We start from the raw sequence: 24,947 nt of genomic DNA, 5'->3' as shown, positions 1-24,947 counted from the left end.
GGGTTGGTCTCGCGATGTTTATTGGACAAGAGGGCCGATGAGTCCGCATCGGGTAACTAGAGGTGCTTAGGGCTTACGCCGGTGAGTATTAAGCAAACAAAGTCTTCACATCATCGGATTCCCTTAGGAAGACGGTGTTCCTCACAACTCACAACACGGGAACGTAGTTTCTAGTTTCTCCAGACTACCACGCTGCCACGGTCAGGTAATAATGCAGAAACCAAGCGATCTACCCCCCCGAACCCGAATAAATGGACAGGATTTCGTGACCCCCACGACCAATCAGGACGTCTATTTCTTCGGAGGTTTGTTACCTTCTTTCCCCACGTTTCCCTCAAATGGACTGGAACCGTTCCTAGACATGTACGGTAGATTATCTAATTATAAATGACAAATTGGCCCCCCTCTAGTCAAACATTTCCCCCTCTTCTACGTCTTTACCACCTGCTCAAAACGTTCTCACATGCGAACACGAGAGAAATGTCTGATACACAGTAACGAAACACGTTGCGTTACTTTGGATCGCACGCTGCACGTTGGGGGCGAGCGTTGGATGCAACGCAGAACCATGTCGGCACCCGGCAAACGAGCTGCTGAGCTACCTAGGTGTGCATAGGAAATAGCGTGGGGTTCGCACCGCGTTTTCCTCGGCTGCGCTGCGCTGCGTGGCGAAGAAACCTGGGAAAAGATGCGCTGGAATATGCAGTCAGCACTAACGAGAGGAGGGGGACCCAGAATGCCTTTTTATCCCACGAGGCGAACTGCGGTTAGCTAATAATCTGTTCCACTTAGGTTCGGGTTTAGTTTCATATGAGTGAAACGAAGAAGAGATATGTATCTCGCTAATGAGCCGAAGCAAACTTATGGCATCACTTACTTTGCCCGATTTTGTCGACGGTAAGACGGTGCACAATACCAATAGATTGCTTCAATCACCCGTCTTCTTATCTCTCGCTTAGATGGAGTTGGTTGGAAATGTTTTTGCTTTTCCGTCGATAGCGGCTGGTTGGAGGCCGCGCAATCCTTCAGCTCCTATCGCTTGTTGTCGAGGCGCTGATCAAGACTGCTTAAGTAATACAGCATTTTCGTTATCGAGGGTAAAAAGTCGCTATCACGACTTGCGTCATCATTCCAGAAATAACCCAACAGATTAACCACCAATCCATTTACATGCTCGGTTATAACGGCATGGATCCCGTATCTCGTACCATGCCACCGGCGCCGACGAGGATTGGCAGAGCCTGCTGGGATTGGCGACCCCTGATACCGGAATGGGAATCCGGCCGGTCGAGGCCTGGGTTTGTAGGGCTTGGGTAGCGGATGCTCCCGTCGCGTGTTTCGAGAAGCACGAAGGGCTCGCGCATACGTAAGCCTCTGAGACCGCAGGTCGCGAGCTGCAGCACCGTCGACAATGGCCATTGGATATATCAGTCTGACAGTTCTCGTGCCAACAAATCACAACAGCGATCACGGCTACCTCGTCATGGGCAAATTTACCGTGTACCTACGTAGGTAGGTAGATAATAGGAAAAGAAAAGGCATATTCGCAACTCCCCGCAACACCTACGTTTCTGAAACCGGGGTTCCATGTGGTTTTCTTTTTTTTTCTTGGGCTTTTCGTGCTCGCGTGGGATTCGTCTCCCGCGCGCAGAGATTGCGAAAGAGACGAAAACCCCCACGCCCTTGTGTCGCCCTGTCTGACTAAGGTCAGATCGAATCTGCAACCTTGAATGATACCGGCTCTTACTTATCGAGCTCGCACGAACGCCACAATTTTCGTCGTCCGTGCTGGCGGGGTCGCTTCCTCGCGAAACAATTGGGTAACGAACACCGTGTCCCCTCGTTACTGGTTTCAATTCCGTGGGGTGTGCTATAGCAGACTCGTCTAAGCCCTATCTATATTGGCGGCACCTATCGTAGACCTGAGGCTCTGCAGAGAGATAGCCAATCTCAGGCCATCGTCACCACACCGCCTAGATCTACCGCCACGAAAGACGGGAGAAGCAGATACCTACCCACCTAGGCAATTCGCGCGAGGTATTAGGTAGGTATGCAGCTACGCTCGCCGGTCGTAAATCATCATAGCGCCTCGAACCACATCGACGTTTTTCTAACCCCGTGGTCAAGAAAAAGGGCTTTATATAGAAGGATCGCCCGCGATATCTGCTGATCTGGCTCGATTGTATGCATGCGAGATCCAGACCGGGAAGAGATCTCTGCACGGACTCAAGCCACGAAATGAGCCAAACCAACGAGAGCTGTTGATTATTAGCCTGTCAGCGGGATTATCGAAACGTCTAGCTAACCGGGCGAGGGAAGCCATATTGATGGAAAACAGGTTATCGTTCGCAAGAATTTGGCTTTGTGGTGATGCTCGCCGATTGTCTCCAATGTATCATCGTGGCTTCGTCTATGCGAGATCGCCCGCGGGTTGATATGGGAGGACGTATCATAATATGCTGATTATTCTGAATCTAGGTAAAATTAAGATTGAATATCACGTCTCGGTGAAGTAGAGAATGCAAGGTGGTTTAATATTCCGTTGCGTTTGTCTCCATATATGGAGGGGACATTTCCCCTATTAAGCTTTGGCATGGGAAAAAGCCGTGTAATATAAAAGGATTTATACTGTGTGTTGTTCTTCTTCAGTGGCTCAGTTCCCTGGGCTATAGCGGCTATCCACTAAATCTTAGCGGATAGGTCACCCTTAGGTCTACTAGGTAAATCTTCTAAGGTTACCTAGCTTCAATTTAATACAGTATTCACCAATTGTGTATTTAATCACGCACTGAGCAAGGAATGTGGCTGAGTGAAACCTTTATCCTAAATTTTCGTCCTCAATTCCTTTTTCCGTTTCTTTTTTTTCTTTTTGAAATCATAGTCTCATCATTGAATTCGAATCCGCGCAGGTAAGTATTTATTACTGGTATCAACTGGGTAAGAAAAAACAACTGTAAATCAACGCTAATATAATAGAATTCCATCCTTCAAAGGCATTGGGAGTAATAATCATTCTGGAATTTGCACGATGTCCCCGCGGCACAGGCCGTACATCCACTCCACGTCTTCCCAGCGCATTGCCCCCACTTAGCCGCAGTGCAAGCCCCTGGGGAATTACCGTTTCCAGGGGCAGGATTGTTGCCTATGAGTTAAAAAATGTTAGTATCATTCCAACCTGATATTAGAGGACGTATCTCATACCTGAAGGTCCAGAAATCAACACCGGTGTACCGGTCTTTGAAGTAAGGTCGATACTGCACGTGTTCGCACATGCTCCTCCAGCACCCGGGTTCAAAAACGGGTTTCCGGGAACCGGGTCCGTACTGTTGTAAACGATATCAATCCATTGGATCTGCATCTCCGCCGAAGCGTTAACACTCATGTTACCGCTCCAGCTACCGCCATCGCTCCAACTGTTGAACATGATACGACTTGCGTCCCGAGGCGCTTGGAATTGAATTGATGACATCAGTTGTCCATCAACGAACCAACTAGTGGATCCCGGCGTCCAATCCATTCGATGGTATTGCCAATCCGACCAATCCCCGTGGTTCGGCATTGAGACGTTGCGTGTGGCTTGGGGAATGTCCCCGGTCTCGTTCCACGACGGCTGGTTCGTGTACTGGATCGAGTTCGTCGGGTCCACCGTCCTGATTTCAAGATCGGCTTCCTGTACCAGCGAAAGCTGCGCCGCCTCGCGGAACGTAAACATAGCCGTCACGGCCCCGGGTGCGCCCTTCGTCCGAGCGTACATGCGAATTGAAATGTACCGGTAACCTAGGGAGATAGACTCTATCTCGGAAGCCGATTGGAATTTGTCGTGGCGCATCGTCCGCATCACCATATATGTCTTAGATTCCGCTCCCTTATCTTGGTTCTTGTCGAAGTAGATGTTGTTTGCTGAGTTCACCATAAGGACCGTGGCGTCGCTTCCGGTCACGTCCGAGCTCCCGTTCATGAGAAGACTATTGTTCCAGTTCTGGATAGACCACACGCTCGTCCATGCCGGGTCGTTGAAGTAATTGTTCGTTACCGGGGCGGCAGTGGCGGCTTGAGGATCATTGATGGGTGCTGGTATACGCACATACTGGGACATATCTCTGAAATCGAAGAAGCGGTGGTGAGTGAAGTAGTGAGAAGTCGTCGTGTTGGTCCTGTAGCAGTTGCATCTTGAATCTGTAACTAAGGGATAGTTCTGCGCCTGGACAACTGACACTACCGATGAGAGGACTACCAACGTAGCCGCAAATCCCCAAATTTTTGCCATACTTGAGGCTCGAAGCCAACAGGCCTTCTTATTCAGATAGCAAATACTTGTTTCTATGAAAGGCGCTGACTTCTAAATCTTACTTGAATAAGCACCTCACAAAAAGATGCAAGTGGATGGGGCTACAGGCTAGTGAAATATAGACCCAGGGATAACGCAATACCCCTAGGACTAAAATAGACCATGGCAACAGAGTAGAAAGAAAAGGAATCCATGTCAAAGATCTTCGTGCCGTGCTCAGCTATATCTCACCTCTCGGTCGAACGTTCGATATGAGGCCGACGACCAACATCACGGCTCAGGGGAATCTAGAACCAGTCGGGAAAAAAGGTTCAGCCATATAACACCGCGCGGCTATAGGGCGATAGAAATGCACAATACATTTAGTGATAAAATAAGCTTTTTCTGCAGGGGATAATATGCGGGGAATAGCTAGATCCGGATCGTAGTCAGGGGAAGGGGAAGAAGCAGAGTGGACCGGATAAATTGCATCTAACTAGGAGGCTTGTTCGCCAACGTGTTGATATTGATTATACGGACGGCATTTCTCCTTGTCTTAGAACAGAAATCTTGCATAATTCGTAACAATGGGACAGGATTGCCGAAGGAAAGCCCTGTCGAAAATTTCTCTGCAGAGAAGTTAATATAAATATGACGAATCCTGCCTCTCGGCAAACTCGTGCAACACCGCGTAGACGATGGCATCTTAAATACTACCACTCTACGATGTTACCACCAACAAAACCAAGGAGAATCTGTCAGATGCGAGTGCCGGGAGGACCCCTTCTTCTTTGAAGACTACCTAGGTGAGGTGGTGCGATGCTACTACTACATGACGTGCCGGCCATGTAACAGCCGATATTCGAGCTTATAAATTTTACGCTTCCCCGTGCTTAGCTACCAGTATTAATATAGAATTTTTATCTGTTACGTAAAACTTGACCAAGTATATATGACTACGACATTTCGGTCACTTTACTATATTTGACGGCCCACCATGGTAAATGGGCCCGCTCTATTCTGGGCAATTAGTAATACATAAGAGATCCAAGATGAGAGACCTATAGTACCTACCTTGTTAGAATGTTTGTGTAAAGTTGATATTCGATCAATGATACAAGCATTGTACCAGAGATATTGATTGCAAGACACTTGAAATTCCAAGTCGGCGTATAGCTTCAAAGCATCCTTTATACTACTAGGTTAGGTACATGATTACAGAGCTCTTATTGAGTCCTCCGTAGTGAGTAGCGTGAGAAACACGAAATCAAGAACGTTTCCTAGAAGGCTAGCATCTTTCGTATCAATTGTAAATTCTCAAGATACTTCATAGAGGTAAATAATAAATACCTACATTTCATTACCTAGTCCTTTTATTTTATTTTCTCTTCTCTACATACATCTTTTTGTGTTTTCTTACATTTCCAAGGTTACTCTTGATCAGACTTCGATTACCATAGGTTAGTACCCTACCCAACCTTTACCTACTATAACACCTGCTATAGCTCCTGCTATACTCTCCATATCCATGAGGATGGACGTGACTTACCCCCTTCCTTAAACTTTTGACATCTACCTTTTTTTAACTTTCATATTGACTTTCATCAATATTCGAATAAATCCCTCAATTAAAACCCCTTGTATTTTCCTTCATACCATCTCACAACCACTCGCATATGAAGTTCAAGCACCGCTAACTCGGACACGATACTATAGTCTCGATTAAAACCATGGATTTGAACGTGAGTGGTGGCAAGACTTCGGTCTCCAATGCCCCACCAGGTCGTTCTATTCGCACAATGCAACAGGATGAAAACGCAAGGAACACACGAAGCCATCTTGAGAAGTTGGTGGATAATACTAATCCCGAGATTCTCGAACGCGGTGTAAACATTGGTTACGCCCTTCTAAACCAACTGAAGTCTACGATGACTGCTACAGAAATACCCGAAGTCAAGGATTGGCTCAAGTCAATTGACGAGTTAACACAACGCAGTATAGCTGCTCGCGCAACCATAGGTGTCATATCCGGTCCCGGTTCCGGTTCTGGAAAACGTTCTCTAATTAATGCTGTTCTCGATGAAGAAGGGTAATGTATTTTCGTTTATTGTGCCTGAGGTTTATACTAACAATTATCTATTCAGATTAATCACGGTTAACAAGGATCCTTCCATGCCGATCGAGTTCACCTACAATGACTCAGCTGACTCTAAGAAGATGTACCGAGCTGATGTGGAATTCCTTAACAGAACAGAGTTGATTGATGTGCTGGAGACTTTGCTAACGAACCTACGATATGAAGATGAAGCCGAGTCTGCTGAGGAAAAGCTTAAGGCTTTCTTTCCGAATGAGACTAAGGAAACGATGATTGGACGTAGCCCGAGTAAAGTCGCTGATTCGTTGCCCATCAGAGAAAGACTCGGAAAAGTCGTTCATCTCGGAGCAGATTCTGTGAAATCATTCTCTAATGAACTACGTCTATACGTTGATGCCAAACCGACTTTCCATTTTGCGGAGCACGGAAAGATCTCATATGCCCCTCTGGTAAAAAGTATCCGAATTTATACCAAGGCAGATGCGCTCTCGACAGGGGTAAAGCTCATAGATATAGTAGGTCCTTTCATTTCCGGTTATTCTGAGTACCGTTCCGTGCTAACAGATTAGCCCAACACACAAGAATCAGATTCCAATTCTGCTCAAGTAGCTGCAGCAGAAGAGTATATGAAGTCATGTGCTGGTATATGGGTCGTAGTACCGGCATCACCCGATCTTGAAACCGGCCGAGATAAACCTCTGCTCAGCAAAGCTTTCAAGCAGCAGCTAACATACGATGGTATACAATCCGCCACTACTCTCATTGTCTCAGATACAGATGCCACACGTCTCGATAAGTTTCCTGGTTTCACCGAAAAAGAATTTTCTAAGTTAAGGAGCGGAGTACAAGATCTAGAGATCTCCGAGAAGAGGGTTGAGTCGCCTCTTGGAAAATCGAGAACGGAGAGAAGAGCATCGAGAGAAAAAGCCAACGAAGTTGACTTTAACAAGGGGATATGGAACGGTTATCGCAATCAACAATTGAACGGCGAAACAGTTCATCACGACTCTAATGGTGACAAGAAGAGAGGGCGTTCGGAAAGCCCGGGAAAGAGTCGCAAACACCGCAAGATCAACGATTCGTCTAGAAGCAAAGACCAAGCTAACGCTACGTCTAAGATTGACTCGAAGAACTAGGAAAATTCGCAGTCGGCTAGGAATCGCCGAAAACTTGCCCAAGGAGACATAGATAAGTTGAAGGGTCTCCTACGAGACACACTCTTGCAAAAGTTCAAAGCCGAAACCGAAGAGTAAGTATATCTTGATACGTCTAATATATTTCTATCTATATTCTTCTGCTGAGAAAATCTAGGTTTAACAAAGATCACGTTTCCGACTATACAAAGATCGACCCTCCCAAGATTTTTTGCACAAGCAGCAAAGTCTATGGGAAATTTAGAAGTGAATCTGCCAATAGCCATATTGGCAACCGCGGATTTATGTCTGCTGAAGACACCGAAATTCCACAACTCCAACAGTACACCAAGAAGATAACGGAAGCTGATCGTGTTATCAACTGCCAGGAGATTCTGAACGACTTGGCTCGCCTAATCAACTCGATAAGACTATGGAAGCTTGGCAGCGAGAGTAGGAACGCGCTTACAGAAGATAAGATACAGCTCGATGAATTGTATCTCAGAAAGTATCTGACAGAGCTCGTTGAGGTATGCTTAAAATTTCGTTTACATTAAGAAGATTAGCTATTATTAACACTTTGGGAAGGGATTCAAGGCGTCTACGCGCAAGTTCGGGAACACACTTAATTTAGATTTCGAAATCGACATTTACCGCGGTGTCGATGCGGGTGTCATCAGAGCCAGGAGGGCAGCCCCTGCTGTCGCAACAAGTTGGGGTGTGCCTAAGAGTCAAGGCGGTGTGACCTGGTCGACATACAGAGCAGTATGTCGAAGAAATGGATATTTTGAAGGTGCCACCGGAATCAACAACTTCAACCAAGATCTCTTCCGGCCGATGTCTCGGACGATAATACAGCGTTGGGACAATACATTCCAAAACAGAGTGCCGAATACTTTTCGAGAATTTGTGGCCAGGAACAAGAACGAGTTAGACCGATTTCACGTGGCTCTCAATGCACAATTCCAAAAACGTACGGATATAGCCAAGTTTACCGCGTTGCTTGGTCAGGTATCAACCTATAAGCGTTCGGTGCATCAGCTGTCCATACACTGGCGTAAGCAAATTACTATGGTTCAAAGAGATGCCAATCGACAGTTCATCCCTGCCATCCGCACTGCCATGCTACCTGCTTACCAGATTTGTGCTGTTGAACAAGGCCCAGGTTGTCTCGATCGTATGAAAGTAGTAATGGATCGTCACGGTACGTAACATGGACAACTCATTCTCAAAAAGGGAATTACTAACCCCTGTTGTTGTAGTTATGTTTCATCGTAACAACATGTTCCATTACGCTGCCTCGATAGTGAAGAACACACTGCGAGGTATATGCCGTAAAGCCATAGATGATATAGGCCGTACAACAGAAGACATGGTCACCAAGATCTCCAAAGAGTTCCAGGAGGCTCTCCGTAAGTTTTATCCAACTCCAAGTTTAGGTACCTACCTATAAACAGAGAATTAGCTGACAATTACGTAGTCGGGAGCAATGCTCCCAACTACGAGGACCTACCAATTGACGAGCTTATCATGCGAATAAATATTGACGCCGTCGTACATCAGTGCGACTCGATGTTCGCACTCGCATTTGAGGAACCCATGGAAACGGACGGTTCAGATCTGAACCCACAATCGGGAAGAAACGATTGAAGCTATTACGGCAAAAATCAAACATTGGGTGTTAGATCCATGGATCATCGTCGCATGAAGATTGGAACTATCACCGGTGTTAGTATAACGACAATAAGTGACAGTACTATATTGATCGGGATACTGGGTATGGATTCAAGACCTAGCTCGTATGTATGAGCTTACTTGCAAAAAAGGAATCGCTGAATACGCAGGCAAACAATTGCTTATTTCATAATAAAAGGGGTAAAACACATATGCGGACTTACTAGAAGTAAACTACTTCTATTAGTGAATGCCTGAATAAGAGTAAACACCCGGTTCCAAACCATAAGGTATAACATTTCAAATAATAGACCTAAGGTAAGGAATCATATAACGTCTCCCAATTCGCTAGGGGGCTAGATGCTGTAAGACAGGTAATTAAACATCAAACAGAGGCATCCCCCTATATCAGTTTATCCACAGCACGTATTGTAACTGTAATATACCGTATTTAGCTACTAAACCCCCTGTAATTACAGGGAATTTAGAAGCTATTAGGCGCTAAATTTATAAGGGGGCTCAGTGAACTTTTATAGCGCATAATCTCCCGACCAATCATATTGCGCCTTGAGATCAAGGTTTAAATTAAGGGTCACATGACGTCTTGAGCACAGGCCACGCGACCATTTTTAGTTTTTTCATCTATTCTTCGATCAATTAACATAGGAGCGCGTTTAAACCTAAATAACGGCCTCAAAATTCAAATGGAAGCTTCTTCTATAGCATCAATTAAAGGCGCTTTGAAAATGAGCTTGGATAAACCTTAAAAGGGATAAATTGAAGCAGTTTCGATGCGAGCGCAACTGAATAAAGCTCAGGTATGAAGCACCTACTTGATTGTAGCTTACATCGCGCTTTGATTGGCCGAAAGCCACTCGCTATGATAAATCGCTAAATCCCCCGTATATTTAGCGCGGTGCAGTATCTAAGTCCCTGTGATTACAGGGGATTTAGTAGCTAACCCTTCTATCTAGAGATTGCTATCGCTGGATTCGAGCAAACAACAATAACACCAAACTCCGACCAAACGTTACCTATCTATTTGAACAAAGAGAAACATATTCGCAACTAGGTTTCTTATTGCCTACTATGTGTAAAAGTCACTAATCTCTCAAATCCTAGGTAACAATTCAGACTGCTTAGCAGAGATATAATCGTGTTTATATTTATAAATACGGCGCTGTCCTAAGCTAAGACCATCATATATATACACATCACATCATACCTTCAAGCCCTCGAATCGGAACCCTTTATACCCGCTCGACGCGCAGCTCTTCAGCTTCGCGTGGTAATTCGGCACGCCGCCCAGGTACATCTGCGACGCTCTTGGCTTCCCGGGGATGCCGTCGCCCATGTACCACTACCGAGCCCATAACGTTAGCTTCGTTCTACCTTCACGTATAGTGACGACGGGTTATATAGTATGACTTACAGACTTAGCCTGCGGCAGCAGCGACGCATACGCCACGCTCTCAACATGGTCGACCCAGGCTTTCTCGCTAGCCTCATCGGCGACGATGCTGCTGATTCCAGCGCGGCGCAGGCTGTTCATCACGTCGGCGATCCAGTCTCCCTGCAGCTCCGCGCATGTGGGTCCGTTGCAGAACGCCGTCGGCGCCTGTGGCCCGTACGAGAAGAACATGTTCGGGAAGCCGGAGACGCAGATCCCGCAGTAGGTTGTGGGGCCGTGTTGTGAGAATTTCTCTTTTAGGCTTTGGTTGCCGATGCCGCGGATATCGATCGTGGTTAGACCGCCAGTGACGGCGTCGAAGCCTGTCGCGAGGACTGAGGGTGGGGGTTAGTATGTGTTGATAGTGGTGATGATGCAGTTGTGATCTGGATAAACTCACTGATTACATCAAAGTCAAACTCCTTCTCTGTTGTTCGGATGCCCTTCTCGGTTACCTCGACGACGGGGGTATCGTTTACATCGACTAGATGTACGTTGGGCTTGTTGAACATCTCGAAGTAACCTTGCTCGAGAGGAACTCGCTTACAGCCAAATGGATACGGCTGCTCTGTGGGGGCGAGGAGCTCCTTGAGTCTCGGGTCGTTGATTCGAGCCCGGGTCTTCTCTCGCCAGAACTTGTAGACCTCGTGGTTGGCCTCGGTGCTAAATAGCGTGTCTGCGTAGTTGCCGAGCCAATACGTAAAATCGCCTTCTTTCCACAGAGACTCATATGTGGCTTTTCGTGAAGCTTCGTCGTCGTCAAAGGTATTCTTTGGCATGGGGTTGAAGTCGAATCCCCAATATCCAACGGAACGAGTCTTAAAGAAGTCCTCATGCTCCGACTTGGGAATAGATTCCTCGTCATCGGCATAGTCGATCTGCCTCATGCGCAATGGCATGGCGGGTGTGCGTTGGAAGACGACGAGCTCATCTGCCACCTTGCTAATGGCATGGGACATCTGGACGCCAGTGGAGCCAGTCCCAACGGTGGCAATCTTCTTGCCTTTTAGCTCGGGCTCATCGTGTGGCCAATACGATGAATGAACAATCAAGCCCTTGAAAGAGGATATTCCTTTCCAGTCAGGGACTGCTCTACTTGCAGCGATTCCAGTATGTGGTAAGAAGAATGTTGTCTTGAAGGTTCGACCATCCTTAGCCTTGATGATCCACTTATACTCGGTCTCATCCCAATGGGCTGAAGTGATATAAGTATTGAAGTATGTGTCTTTTCTTAAGTCCCACTTCTTTGCCACGAAGTCGAAGTATTCCCGTAGCTCTGCGTGGCCGGGAAATCGTTGCTTCCAATGCCAGTTCTTCCAGAGTTCGGGGTCGGAGAACTGGTAGTGAGGTGCGTGGCTGTCGACACGAGCACCTGGGTAGCGGTTCCAGTACCATATGCCGCCATAGCCATCGCCGGCCTCGACTATTTTGGCTTTGTAGCCTTCATCACGCAACTTTTTGAGTTGGTATACACCGCTAAAACCCGCCCCAATGATAAGGGCGTCCAGCTCTTCGACATTGGTCATTTCGATGGAACCCATTTCGATCTTGGTTTCGGTTTATCACAACGCGTGGTACTATAGCAATAGTTCGCAGGTGAGAGCCAAGAGAACTACCGATATCCGGATACAGACGTTAGGGTTCTTTAGAAAAGGAGCCTTGTCGTGTAAGTCCAGTACAAGGATTGAAATCACGACTCACATGGTGGCGGATTCGCAGCATATGCTTATATATCTCTTGTCACACATGTTGAAAGCTTAATCTAAGCTCTCGAGCTAAACTCGCAAAAGCACCTGCATTGTTAGTTAGGGATATGGTCACAAGGAAGTTGCCACTGATATTCTCGGGGCCGCCACATCCATGTTTGTCTCAAGCAAGTACGGCCTCGGAGTGCCGACAAAGATGCGAAAGCATAGAATGGGGTTCGGTTCGCGCTATCTTTTCATGTTAGATCAAGGCAAGAACCGAGTAGAGGTTGGCTTGTATACGACTGCTGACCATGTTACTCAATAGTATGGTTCTAGCCATGCATTACAAGTTCTTTATCCCCAGTTTCTCCACATGGAATACCACGGGCAGCACGATTTTAACACGCGCCTTAGGTTCTTCTTTCGTGTAACATATCAATACGCTCTTTCATGGCCCCTATGACCGGGTCCTATTTCTTTTACATCGGTAGTTGGTAGAATTACCGAAAGCGGCCACCATATCGTCTCAGGGACTCGACAAGGAGGAACAAAGCCTCCAACGACCATATGAAAATCAATCTAAAAGGCGAATAATTCCTTTTCGTTTTCCCCGATACTTAGGACGACTCGCCTCAAAGAAGTCCTCTTCGATTATTACACGTGTGTGGCATATTGCACATTTGCAACTACCATTTTATCCGCCTATAACCTCTTGTTGGTGTAGGAGATATCACTTTATCAGCTTACAGAGAATATAAAATTTTGGCAACTTGATGCGATTCGGGCTTATGGATAACTCAGGTTTCTTGGCGTACCAACAGGACATTCTCTCTGGTAGTTTTCTGCAGTTTCTGGACATAGTCATAGTACCCGGCGCTATTTGCGGTGACCAGCCTTTGGGGGCTAAACCGCGAATGCTTTTATCCAAGCACTACATTGAAAAGACCTTTGTTTCCAATGGGATCATGCGGCAACATGTTCAGTTGGTATAGGGTTCCAATTGTGTAACTTGACAAGAGCTAAAATCTGATGGTTATGTTGGTAACGCCAGAGTGATGACATGATTACAACGGCTCTTGATATAGGTAATATATGTTACACATTTACACCTCAAGGTAAACTGACATAATTGTGCCCTTTCCGAATGAAGAGAAGCTATGAAATCCGGATAATTCTTAACCTAATGCTATTAGCATCAGTGCTTATTACCGAAGATGTAGTTGACTTGTCAATATCACACGATTCTCCAAATGTAACATATGGCAATAGCACATCCACGGAAATCGCCACATATTTACCGGAAATATCATAAATTTGTCCATTTACATAGGTATAGTAAATAGGTAGGAAACTCAATACAATAGCGAATATTACAGCTTCAAGATGTAGACATCGGGGATTACGACAATGAAAGTATAGAACCATGTCTATTCCCATACCCCGCTATCCACAATATTAAAGCCACTTATATCATAAAGATTCTTCAATAAATGAGATTAGTGCGGAGTTCGGGCTAATTTCTATAGGTACCAAGGTATCATACACGGAATTGCTTTGTTAAAGGGGAATAAACACTTGGACAAATATATAGATTATGACAGTTACATAGAAGACTCTGCTTTTTGATGATATAGAATTCACGATCTGGACCTTGACAAAACCAAGCTATTATGCCGAATGTAGGCAGGTAATCATGGGCGCCAAGGAGCCGCGCATATCGGTCTACCACACTGCCACATATTGGGTTACACACAACGCCTCGAGATACACATCCCAGCGACAAAAGCAAAAATGTCAGATTATAGAATGAAGAGTCTCCCAGATACATGTGGTTAGAAAGCAATTATTTTTGCCGATCTTACGCGGCAGAAAGTTGCCCCTCGTCACACAGAATCTTGAACAATTTCACTAATAGTAGTAATCGAAAATCCACCCAATTACTAAGGTAAGCGACCTATGGTGCTTCATTTGCCCGTTTTCCCACCCACTCCATCAGAGCTGAGCAGCCTTTAAAAAGCAGAAGAGTTTCTACGTGGAAAATTTTATTGTCGACATGCTCCTCATCCCACCCATCCACGAAGTGATTAATACCGCACTGACCAACGAAGCACACCCACGCATATGCTTTTAGCTTCTCGTCAAGTTAGACAGCATGAGATTTTTGGCTGCGGTCTCAGCCGTAAACGGGAAGTTTTCGGGTACTTTCGGCCGAGTTTCCAGCTCTCGTCGTGACCGCTCGTTCATTGTCTAGCAAGTACCTGGTGGCTTGCTACTTTGGAATAGATCCCGATCCAAACGCCAACCGTGCCAACAGTGCCCACCCATCGCTGCAGAATCTCGGCACAAGGCATTTGCTTATGTTTACGGTTGGAATTAAATCATAATGTGGTATCCCGCAGCATGAATGGTTCTAGCATTGGGGTAGCTGAAATGCTGACAATGATATCGCGAAGATCCACCCATTGTGATACGTTCTGGATGACAGCCGAAATCGTTGAAGCGATAGTTCAAGTCTTGCACTGCCAGCCCTAAACAACGATGACGAAACTGCGGGTGGCGCTTTTGCATATCAGACTATGTGGCGCAGAAGCCGTCGATTTCTTAGAGTCTAGTATCTCGTGGAGGACCCTGTTGAGCTCTTCTTTTTGAACCCGATGCAATTTGCAATAGGTAGCCTCTCAAGTTTCTTAAGGCCTAGCTAGACATTTCTTCGTCGCCTTGTTCCTAACAGGTCTTGGATGAGAGTAACTCGCATACTGGTGATATTACATTTTCTGATATCACTTCTTCCAGCGTCTAGCGCCAAGTAGATCGAATCTAAGTGACATATCAGTGAGGTCACAGGTGAGACGACTGGACTGTATCTTGAGCAAATCCTCACGGCCTCAAGGTTTAAGTAAACGTAGTTATGTTTCAACATAGTATGACGTATGCAAGTTTAGAGATATTACAAAGAAAGGGAGAAGTAGAAATAACATGTACATAGGTACCTAGGTACATAAGGGAAGTGGGGAATAGAATCAGCAAAGAATATCAACATTTCCAAGTTCTTAACGAGTACCGTAATAATACTGATTTAGCTCTAGACACAAAACACATGAGAAGATATAAGAAAGGGGCACTTTACATGGTGTGATGTTCGGAAGATAAATTGTCGTCAGTTTAACCTTCAATTTCTTACTCATATTGGTTAGCAGATCATTCGATACCCACATCCCTACCTCCAGGCTGTTAGGCAATTATATAATTATGTAATCAATGGTATACGCCTCATGTGGCTGCTAGGTATCCACAAGGCTAAGGTTCAGCCACAGCTTAGCGGTTGTTGAACCTTGGCTTAGGCAAGCTCCAACTGCAACGCGCAGCTTCGAGTTGCCTAACGAATGAAGCTCCCTCGTCAAACATCACCAAAATCCGTCGAGCTTCATTCCACCGCAATTCACCCTCCAAACTTACAGAACACACACACTTAGTCCGCCACCCACATAAGATACAACATGGTGAGTCCAATTCCCCCAAACTTTACCCCACCGGAGCTAATCCTTCTTTCGAAATAGACGTCGATAGGAACGGGCTACGATCTCGCCAACTCCATCTTCTCGCCGGACGGACGTAACTTCCAGGTCGAATATGCGGTGAAGGCGGTAGAGAACGGCGGAACCTCCGTCGGCATCCGATGCAAGGACGGCGTGGTCCTGGCCGTCGAGAAGGTCGTCACATCCAAGCTACTAAAGCCCGGCGCAAACAAGCGGATCGGGACCGTCGACCGACATCTAGGAGTTGTATGTTGCATTCTCCCCGCTTTCTCTTTTCCCATTCCCTTTCCTATGTCATGCAAGCTTGCATTAAAGATTGGCATGGCTAATTATTCGTGTTTTGCCTATATAGGTCTTCTCCGGCATGGTACCCGACGGCCAGCACTTCGTCGACCGCGCCCGGGACGAGGCCCGATCCTGGCGTGATACCTTCAAGACGCCGATCTCGACATCCGACCTCGCTAGCCGTATGGGGGGATACCTACAAGCGTACACGCTGTACCAATCCGTCCGACCCTTCGGCATCACCGCCATCATTGGCGGCTTCGACTCCGAGCTCGAGGCTCCGGTCGACGGGGAAGTAGGATCAGGTCCGTCCGTCGGCGCCGGCGGCAAGGTCGAGGGCAAGCGGCACGGCGGGCCGGGCCTGTACATGATCGAGCCGAGCGGGATGTACTGGGGGTACTACGGCGCGGCCACGGGGAAGGGGCGACAGGCGGCGAAAGCGGAACTAGAGAAGCTGAACCTAGCCGAGGGCACGCTGGACCTCAAGCAAGCCGTCAAGGAGGCCGCGCGCATCATCTACGTGGCGCAGCAGGACAACAAGGACAAGGAGTTCGAGCTCGAGATGAGCTGGATCAGCGGCGTCGACGGCCCCACCAAGGGCCGGCACCAGGACGTGCCGAAGGAGCTGCTGGAAGAGGCCGAGCGTCTGGCTAAGAAGGCTATTTCCGAAGACGATGAGGATGAGGACGAGGATGATAAGATGGAGGGATAGATGGACTGTCTGGCCGAACGAAAATTGGGCTTGTACTTTTACGATGGCGTGGCGAGGCGCTCGTGATTGGGCGATGGTTATAGAGTAATTCCATCTACGAGCCATGGTTCTAAACTGGAAGCTGTGTGTGATGGTCCTGGCTTATTGCATCCTGTTCTATGAGACCAGCTGAGTTGATGAAATGAAATTTTGATGACACGCCTTGCTTCTTTCCTCTCGCACTTAAGTCTAATATTCCTTACAGCATCAAAAACTACGATACATGATTTTCTTGACTTTTTTATGCCAGAGCCCGAGAGTTGTGGAATTGATGGACCAGTGCTGACTTAATCAGAAATCAGTGTGGCGTTGATGACGGCGGGGTAATAGGTACATATTCACCAAGTAACCCCCTCAGGAAACTTGCTAAAGAATCTTAGCTTACAAACAGTCGGCCTCTATTGAAAGTGTCACGGTGTGAATTTATAGGATGGGAAAACAGCGATGTTTTTCTGTGATATCTAAGGTATTTCTACCTACAACATATTGGCAATAATTTTTGGGGGGTATATCCCCCAAACTCCCCCCCCTTCAGTAAACCAGGTCATTCCGCATCCCTTGAATCATACGCGAAACCCTTCGGAAATATCTCGTTCTCGGCCCTATCTAAAAAATCCAGCCAGCAGCTACAGTATAGAACGTCCATTGGAAATCAGGACCCTGTGCGTCACCTGCATTCCCATAGGCTCCCATAAGATCCACAGGATTACTGTCCCACTGGGTATTCGCATCGTGCGCCTCTGACCATTGGTGGATATTATCCGGGACTCTAGGATGGGCTGGTATCATGTACGTATCCCACTGATTGGAGTGTGTTGGCAGCACGGCCTCAACTCGCTCATGCTCAAGACCACCCAATTGTTCGATCCAGTCGCGGAAGTCTTCATTGTCCCCGCACGTGGTTTGCCAGCTCTGTTGAGTCGCCGGGCTAGCGCGTGCGCGTTTACGCGGCGCCAGCGGTCCACACGCGCCGATGAACTCTTCCATGAACTCAAGCAGCTTGCGATGTCTAACACCCAGCTTGTAGCAATTGATGAACACGTGGTAGGGGCCCCAGGCGTCATAGGGGCTGTCGCGAGGATGGATCTTCTTGTTTAGTGTGTCGCGACTCGTGATGCCCCAGGAGTACTTGACGATGATGAGATGCATGCAATAGTTAGCAAGTTCGTTCATCTCGAGACTGACAGCTACGTTCCAGATCAACTCGATGTCGTCAGCCGTGCCGATTGAGGCGTCGCTGCCGCTTGTCGGGTCGAAGAGCCTTCCGGTGTAGCACCACTGGACGACCTGCTTCCAAAGAGCGGTTATTTGTTCATCTTTGTGCTCGAACTCGATCCAGATGCAACGCACGGGGTTTGCTTGGGCGTAGACGGCATCTCGAATGGTGGCAGACCAATAGCAGAGTAGGCTGGAATGGCAGGTGACATAGTGCTTCTGCTGGTAAGCGGTATAGCCTATCTCCAGCATCTTATGGTCACTGTTTGTCAAGCTATAGTTCCCTTCCAGTCAGTTCTTTATGCCCTACTTACTTATAGGGAGAGAAGTATCTGTTACTCACATTGTCGCCACTGTTTGAGAATGCCGATGCTGCTTACGAGCAATTATGCAATTTTCTTGATAACCGTGTAAGCAATTCTCACACGTACAATAGCATGATAGCACAGAAAAGCCGGGTAGTCCGTCCGCCATATCGAATAGCAGAATGCTTGTGGCGAATAGAAGTAATGGTTGGCCTAAGTATCCAGGTTTCAACTCGACTCTATCTAGAGGGACAGGTTAAGGGATTCCATGCAAATATTTCTAGAGGGCGGTCAGTATAGATATAGACGCCAAGAATTGTATGATGCAAAGGTCAAGATATAAGAGACATTATGTGAGAGGCATTCATAGGTAGGAAGCCAGAGAGGTGGAACTTTTGAGGTTACGGGAACTTACCAGTCAGATAGTAGGAGGAAGGCGGTAGTCGAAGTTTAGACACAGCTCTGTAAGATCTGAGTGGCTAAAATGAGAGCTCTGAGCGACTATGTAGATGATTCCAAGTAGCGATTCTGGTAAATTAAGTGATAATATCTAAGAGATAATAATCACCGCAGCCGAAGATAAAATAGAAAACGGTAGCGACGCTCTGGATGAACATGAGGAGGGAAAGAAAAGATATTTAAATTCGTTCAATGTCTAGATTATATATGGTCAAGAATTGTACGTGCCTTCCTCTACCGTGTGGGCTTCATCTTATCTCTACTATTCCATGATTCGTTACTTACCTAGGTAGCCAACATGATATATAATACTCGCCGTTTTGGAAACTACGAACAGATAATAAAAGGCGCTATTTCCATCTAGCGCATTTATAGGGATGGATTGAATCTTCAAATACAAATGAGAAGAGCAATGCTTAGTCAACAGAGGTCGTTTGACACATAAGTCCCATAGCAAACATTACCAAACTCCAATTAGAACCTTTATTCTTTGAATACTCGACTATGATACGCTATATACTAACCACATAGTCGTAGAAAGAATGAATAATAGGTCAAGGCTCATACCACAGGTTCAGCAACAACATATGATTTGAGGCAAGCACTTACGTTTTTCGGAGACTGATACACGGTTTTACTATCGCTTCTGCATCTTATACTTAGATCTATCGTTATGGTAGGCTATATATAAGTAAGTGTCATGGTGGCTGGAGCGTGGCCTCTAAACCAGTGCCAAGTCATAACAACTGCCTTATGAGTCAGCATACCTCGATATTAGCTATTAGCAGCTACGACTTCCGATGAACTGAATCTAGACGGGTTGTCCATATCGAGTACTCAAGTACCGGTGGAGATCGAGGCATTTTCGGTTCTATAAGGTAACAACGATGCTAGGGGGTCTAAAAGAAGAGCAAGTGCAGAATCGCTATTGCCTTTAGAGATATTGGTGAGTTGCGGGTAGCTGCGCCCATTGTTGAAGCCAGTGCAGTTGCGTTCCATTTATATGAGTCGCGTTCTACATAGTTACATAGGTAGTCTACTGTATTTCGCATCGACCTTTCCTTCAATATTGATCACTTTGATCTAGAGATAAAAGTATAGAAGTCAATAAAATGCTCGAGATATAATAGCCCTTCTGGGGATATAAAAATAGACATCTCATTAAGCAATTGCTACATGGTAGAGTGATGCATGCTTCTAACATCTATGTAACGACTTGAAGTTCCCTTTCATGCCCTTATAGATCGTCGTTATCTCTCTGGTTGTCGTAGACTAAATTTCGTACAGTAGTGTTAGCTAATTGCACCATGTACACAGATCCTAAGTACTTCAAATATATTCATTTCCACTTTTATCATACTAAAGATATGATATCTATCAATGACGTAAAAGAAACTATGTACGAGTTATTTGATGTTTTTTACTGCATCATCTCAGGTGGAAATTGGCCGCCGAAGCTAATATTATAGGTAAGTACTTAAAAGACGCCACCTAACAACCGATGCTTGGAATTTTTTCAAGATTTATAAATAATAGAATTTGCCCAATCATATCCAAATATTTAGCCAAATCTTTTACCTTCGGCTAACTCCAATATCAGCTATGATATGGGAAAATCAAACTCCAAGGAGATTCCTACGATACCTCCAATTTTGCTTGAGATCAGGGGGTGGCTTACGGCGTGGCGCACGGGGCTCCGGCGACCCACATAAATTCGCTATCGTACCTTCCCCGGCTTCACCAGGACAGCACGAATGAATACCGGATGGAAACTACGATGAAGCTTAATTTCAATGTATGATCTATAATAAGTTCTACGAACCTAGAATCTTCATACAGTTCGCTCCCACCAATCAGACGAATGACGTTGTAAATACATATATCTCCTACACCGCCCAATCGCTCGCCCGCCAGACCCGCAGTGGCGACACGTATGTAAGGTTCAACCTTAACGCACCGGGCCACTGCATATGCACGACGCACATGCACGTACGAACAAGCGTCGAATCACCTGCATAATGCACCATGCACCTGCGGGAAGAGACAGCAACCGTGGCAATCCAGTTTTGAATTGAACAGCCGTTTGGTCCGGTCCGGATTTCGTCGCCGGCCCCGTTTAATCGGTCTCCGGGTGTCTTCACCGAAATTTCGGTTATCCATCCTCTTCTCCACCGCTTATTAGGTAATGCTTCTGACCGACTATTTCGAAGACATCCACCTGTCAGGGGCACTTTGTTAGTAGGATAATGCGCCGGGTATGTTCACCGACTAAGGGTTCAATTAGTATGCGTTGGCTATGTTGAGGAGCTGGGGGTTACTTCGTAATTCTAAATGTTACGTTGGCATTGGACGAGCAAGATACCCTAAATCAGGTAGAAACTTTTGTCGTTAGATTTTGTAGCTATTCCCGAGAAGGCACGTTGATTGAATAGTACCTAAATCCTCAATGAAATGACATGTCAAAGCCGACTATGTGTTGCGAGAAGTCGGCATTAGTTACGTCGCGAAAGCGCGATTATTTACATCACGAAAGGCCGAAAGGTTTACACATTGCGCCAAGACATCACAAGCATCAGTAAACATTAAATTCATTGGCAAGTCGCACTTAACATTACCAAGCAGCTATCTCAGCTAACTTAGCCCAGAGGATCGAATAGGTATCACCCTATGATCATCTCCGGAGCGCAAACGCAGGCATTGCGTCAGCCAATGCGGCAGACTCCCGAGACCAGGAGCGGCAGTAGTCGGAACTAATGTACAGATTGGGAGTAGGATGATCAAGTAAATGACTCCACGTACCCAGACACAAGAGTAACAGGAAGGTAGGAATCCTGCCAGAGACCACGAGCCTAGACGCCAGTTACCAGTCCCTCATTACCTAGACCTAGCACCTGGATATAACGTCTACTCGAATCCGGCCCCGTAGCACAACCCCCCCATATCTGCGGTCAATCTGATCTCTTAAAAACGTCTGCGACGCGACGCATAACTCTCCCCCTCCGAACCCCTTCCTCCTCGACTCATCCATAGTGCATCTCATCAACGTAGTTGTTTCTTGTTGAGGTACGCAGCCTGTGTAGTCCCATCAGACAAGTAATGCGGATTTTCGGTCGAGGATTCGGTGTTCATGTCGAATGTTAAAGAAAAAATCGTAGTAGCAAGTATCTCGGATCATGATAGATCGCGATCGTATCGTAGAGCCTCTCGTGTGGCCTCGAGAGTACGTCGAACTCGTGAAAATTGTTGTAGTCAGACTCGTAAAGAAATGTAGCTCGTAAGGTAGTGCTCCACATAGTAGAGGCGTAGAATTGTATCTCTCATCGATGAGAGGGAGCAGAAGCTTGGGCTTCAATAATTGCTCATAGAATAGGTCGCGAAATAATCTAAGAAAAAGAGAAAAGAGCACAGTGAACCCCTATTTCCTAACCGTACGCCATGCTTTTATAAAACAAAGGGAGAATGAGAATGGAATAACCACCGGCCATTGAGCAATCAGATGCCGGATCCAACATAGCTCAGGGCAATGCAACCAACCGGTTTACTATGCAAATGCCTGTCTAATGCTGAAGTGAAAAGAAAAGAAAATTGGGTATAATCAACACATAGTCTATGAGACCGTAAAATCAAAGAACGAGGGGTATGATGAGTAATGTGGGAGACGGCATAACTCGGAGATGCCATTCTCTAGTCAGCTCTCTAGGAACTGTCGGGTTTTTTTAATAGGAAGCCATACGTCGAGGCGATCGGCTGTGTCCCAGAATCGGGGAGTTGCCAATCATCATGATAGGCGAATCATGCTCATAGCGTCTTGTTGGGGCAGTAGGAGAAGCATCAACCATCGAATCTCGGTGGCCAAATGCGAACGTCTTAGCTCTGCCTAATCCCTTGCGCTTCTGCTGGAGCTTGCCCATCTCACGCTCGCACGTGTTAGCATGCTCCTCAGCACCCATGGCGACATATGCCTGAGGATAGCACCGATCACGATGCTCAATGAAGAACTCGCTATATCCACCGTCGAGGATATATACTTCGGGGTAAGTAAGGCGCGGGTAGCATTCAGCGTTGGCCATGCGATCGGAAGCGCGAACGTGGCGGGCCATCATAGGCGCGCGGCAAGCAGAATATTCGCAGTGGAAGATGAGAAGAGTCTTGCCACCCATAGGATTCTCGAACAGCTGTCGTGTAAGCAACTCTTTGTCATTATAGTTGACAGCCGTCTCGATGTGACCACCATCGTATTCGTACTCGAAACGACAATCGATGATCATCTTCTGAGTGTAGCACTCGTTGAACTTGCCGTCCATTACATCGAGGAAGGTAGCCTTCGAGATTCTGGGAATGTTGTCACTCTCACCATCAGGGAAGAAATGAGGTAACATAGGATCTTGCGGCTCTTCTACATCCATGACAGCCTGCAAGGTGCTCTGAGGCACAGGCTCTTCGGAACTGGCCTTGATGACATCGTCTGGGCTGTCGAACATGCTGAGCGACCGGCGATAAGGCCGACGGGATCGGGCAAAAGGGTTTGAAAGCCGACGAACGTGACTAGGAATCGGAGAGCCGTTGCGAATATCCTGAGTCGCATTCAGGCCCGAAAATCGAGGCTTTGGGCGGGACACGCCACTGGTAGGGGATGGACTGTTTGCAGTCTGCGGCCTCCGGTCTCGATCTTGCAGGGGAGAGTCCTCGAAGCAATCACCAGGGGACATTCCAGAGGACGTCGAAGCGCCAAAACGTGTCTCAGAGCCAAAGCGGAAAGATGAAATCTGGCTTTCCGGGTGCAGCCGAGTCGTTAGAAGGGAACTTGTTGTGTGAACCTTGGTTCGAGTCAGAGACGGGCGACGGATTCCTGCTCGCTTGCGGCTGCTATCATAATAATTAGCACTCATATTCTTCAGGGTTGCCATAATAGCTTACTCAAACAACACCTTCGACGGCTCCAGGCCCCCAGAAGGCTGACGTGTGAGAAGAGGAGAATCCATTATCATCATATCATCTTCATCGTCGACTTGGGGGGTAGGCGAAGCAATCTCGAATGAGCTAAAGAAAGACTCCTTCTGCGGTAAGGGGGACATATCCATGTCCATGGAGTCGTCCATCGGTACGGGAGAAGACGTGGCGGGCAAAGGAGGAGTCTTAACTTGAGCTATAGAATTATCAGTTATCAATATTCATTTCCTGCTATCTAGATCTTCGTAAGCGTACCATCTTTCTCAATAGCTTCCATCATCTTGGAAGTAAAGAGAGCACGACGAGGAGTGGGAAACCGAGGGCTAGTTAAACGAGTTAATACATATTTATCCATACAACTTGGTCTAAACATACCTGTCCTCGCTGTCAAGTCGGAAATTCTGGGAAAGGTCCGCAGCAAGACTAGCACCAGGTGAAGAGCCACGGACAGAGCCAAAGCTGAAGTAGTCAGGTCTAGTCCGGTGTAATTGCTCACGAATACCCATGTTGCCAGATGCGAAGGGGTTTCGAGATGGCAAGCAATGATGAGAAGACTGACCCCAAGCCGGAGCCGGGGCAGGACGCATAGCAGCTAAAGGAGATGAAGAATCCATGACTTAATGACGATAGCGTATATGACAAGAGGATAATAGACCTATTCCTCGATATTTGTGCATACAATCGACTGTATTATACGATTGCTTAACGCCACCACTGACGAGTATATCCGTTGATCGCGTGGTGTAAAAGTTCTAGGCGGAACTTGTAACTATCGTTCGAGTTTCCTAATCGTTCAACTAAATGCAGGCCGCATATAACACTGCTCAATGGTCGTCCGGATCTAGGGAAAAATAGTATCGTGAATGCGAAATACTCGGTTGGCTGAAGGATTAAAGAGTTCGCGTAATTAGTCGGATTATAGAATTCAATGCCGGAATTTTATTTACAACTGTAATTCCCAAAATTTAGTTCTGAACCTTTATAAGACATGATGGCCATTGGCAATCACTATGGTTATGGTGACTAGCGGTGGATTGGTGATGAATTGGTGGTTAAGCAGGATAGGTAGGCGTGGTAGGCGTCGCGAGCTACCCATAACCCCTCTCATACATACCTCTTGCAGTAGAATAATGAAGCTA

The 24,947-nt window shown here is 46.6% G+C and overlaps 7 protein-coding genes across 7 annotated transcripts; 2 read left to right on the top strand and 5 right to left on the bottom strand.

Moving 5' to 3' along the window:
• Positions 1-1,032: 1,032 nt before the first annotated feature.
• On the bottom strand, positions 1,033-1,419 carry GGS22DRAFT_182975 (uncharacterized protein; the record flags this gene model as incomplete). The annotated part of the gene is made up of 1 exon (XM_047964032.1): positions 1,033-1,419. One exon carries the CDS (start codon positions 1,417-1,419, stop codon positions 1,033-1,035), a length of 387 nt encoding a protein of 128 aa, XP_047823464.1.
• Positions 1,420-2,891: 1,472 nt separating this feature from the next.
• On the bottom strand, positions 2,892-4,503 carry GGS22DRAFT_1979 (carbohydrate-binding module family 1 protein). Its single transcript, XM_047966055.1, has 2 exons — positions 3,202-4,503; positions 2,892-3,142 (listed from the first exon to the last, which is right to left on the bottom strand). The coding sequence occupies exons 1-2, from the start codon at positions 4,265-4,267 to the stop codon at positions 2,988-2,990; spliced, it is 1,221 nt and encodes a 406-aa protein (XP_047823463.1). The 5' UTR covers positions 4,268-4,503; the 3' UTR covers positions 2,892-2,987.
• Positions 4,504-5,997: 1,494 nt separating this feature from the next.
• Positions 5,998-9,145, top strand: GGS22DRAFT_182973 (uncharacterized protein; the record flags this gene model as incomplete). Its single annotated transcript, XM_047964031.1, has 8 exons — positions 5,998-6,356; positions 6,412-6,877; positions 6,932-7,357; positions 7,499-7,611; positions 7,674-8,025; positions 8,084-8,699; positions 8,758-8,907; positions 8,976-9,145. 8 exons carry the CDS (start codon positions 5,998-6,000, stop codon positions 9,143-9,145), a joined length of 2,652 nt encoding a protein of 883 aa, XP_047823462.1.
• Positions 9,146-10,070: 925 nt separating this feature from the next.
• GGS22DRAFT_1954 (cyclopentanone 1,2-monooxygenase) lies at positions 10,071-12,319 on the bottom strand. Its single transcript, XM_047965661.1, has 3 exons — positions 11,020-12,319; positions 10,602-10,954; positions 10,071-10,529 (listed from the first exon to the last, which is right to left on the bottom strand). The coding sequence occupies exons 1-3, from the start codon at positions 12,158-12,160 to the stop codon at positions 10,389-10,391; spliced, it is 1,635 nt and encodes a 544-aa protein (XP_047823461.1). The 5' UTR covers positions 12,161-12,319; the 3' UTR covers positions 10,071-10,388.
• A 3,305-nt stretch (positions 12,320-15,624) lies between these two features.
• Positions 15,625-17,104, top strand: GGS22DRAFT_148764 (nucleophile aminohydrolase). Its single transcript, XM_047959039.1, has 3 exons — positions 15,625-15,807; positions 15,865-16,089; positions 16,196-17,104. Exons 1-3 carry the CDS (start codon positions 15,805-15,807, stop codon positions 16,838-16,840), a joined length of 873 nt encoding a protein of 290 aa, XP_047823460.1. The 5' UTR covers positions 15,625-15,804; the 3' UTR covers positions 16,841-17,104.
• A 170-nt stretch (positions 17,105-17,274) lies between these two features.
• Positions 17,275-18,416, bottom strand: GGS22DRAFT_194035 (uncharacterized protein). The gene has a single exon (XM_047965444.1). It carries the CDS (start codon positions 18,344-18,346, stop codon positions 17,486-17,488), a length of 861 nt encoding a protein of 286 aa, XP_047823459.1. The 5' UTR covers positions 18,347-18,416; the 3' UTR covers positions 17,275-17,485.
• A 3,820-nt stretch (positions 18,417-22,236) lies between these two features.
• GGS22DRAFT_1913 (Rhodanese-like protein) lies at positions 22,237-24,722 on the bottom strand. The gene is made up of 4 exons (XM_047965098.1): positions 24,184-24,722; positions 24,064-24,131; positions 23,776-24,004; positions 22,237-23,724 (listed from the first exon to the last, which is right to left on the bottom strand). The coding sequence occupies exons 1-4, from the start codon at positions 24,420-24,422 to the stop codon at positions 22,575-22,577; spliced, it is 1,686 nt and encodes a 561-aa protein (XP_047823458.1). The 5' UTR covers positions 24,423-24,722; the 3' UTR covers positions 22,237-22,574.
• Between the last annotated feature and the right edge of the window lie 225 nt (positions 24,723-24,947).

The sequence above is a fragment of the Annulohypoxylon maeteangense genome, assembly GCF_022496945.1.
Source record: "Annulohypoxylon maeteangense strain CBS 123835 unplaced genomic scaffold GGS22scaffold_1, whole genome shotgun sequence".
Lineage (NCBI taxonomy): Eukaryota > Fungi > Ascomycota > Sordariomycetes > Xylariales > Hypoxylaceae > Annulohypoxylon > Annulohypoxylon maeteangense.
The sequence above is the reverse complement of the archived record's forward strand: the minus strand, read 5'-3'. Positions and strand labels throughout refer to the sequence as shown.

Coding starts and splice junctions, on each gene's coding strand:
- GGS22DRAFT_1979 (XM_047966055.1), bottom strand. CDS start 4,267: ATGGCAAAAATTTGGGGATTTGCGGCTACGTTGGTAGTCCTCTCATCG. Junction 3,143..3,201: donor GTTGATTTCTGGACCTTCAG/GTATGAGATACG, acceptor TTTAACTCATAG/GCAACAATCCTGCCCCTGGA.
- GGS22DRAFT_1954 (XM_047965661.1), bottom strand. CDS start 12,160: ATGGGTTCCATCGAAATGACCAATGTCGAAGAGCTGGACGCCCTTATC. Junction 10,955..11,019: donor GTTTGACTTTGATGTAATCA/GTGAGTTTATCC, acceptor CCCCACCCTCAG/TCCTCGCGACAGGCTTCGAC. Junction 10,530..10,601: donor TGCTGCCGCAGGCTAAGTCT/GTAAGTCATACT, acceptor TGGGCTCGGTAG/TGGTACATGGGCGACGGCAT.
- GGS22DRAFT_148764 (XM_047959039.1), top strand. Junction 16,090..16,195: donor TCGACCGACATCTAGGAGTT/GTATGTTGCATT, acceptor TTGCCTATATAG/GTCTTCTCCGGCATGGTACC.
- GGS22DRAFT_194035 (XM_047965444.1), bottom strand. CDS start 18,346: ATGCTGGAGATAGGCTATACCGCTTACCAGCAGAAGCACTATGTCACC.
- GGS22DRAFT_1913 (XM_047965098.1), bottom strand. CDS start 24,422: ATGGATTCTTCATCTCCTTTAGCTGCTATGCGTCCTGCCCCGGCTCCG. Junction 24,132..24,183: donor CGACTTGACAGCGAGGACAG/GTATGTTTAGAC, acceptor TCGTTTAACTAG/CCCTCGGTTTCCCACTCCTC. Junction 24,005..24,063: donor GGAAGCTATTGAGAAAGATG/GTACGCTTACGA, acceptor ATAATTCTATAG/CTCAAGTTAAGACTCCTCCT.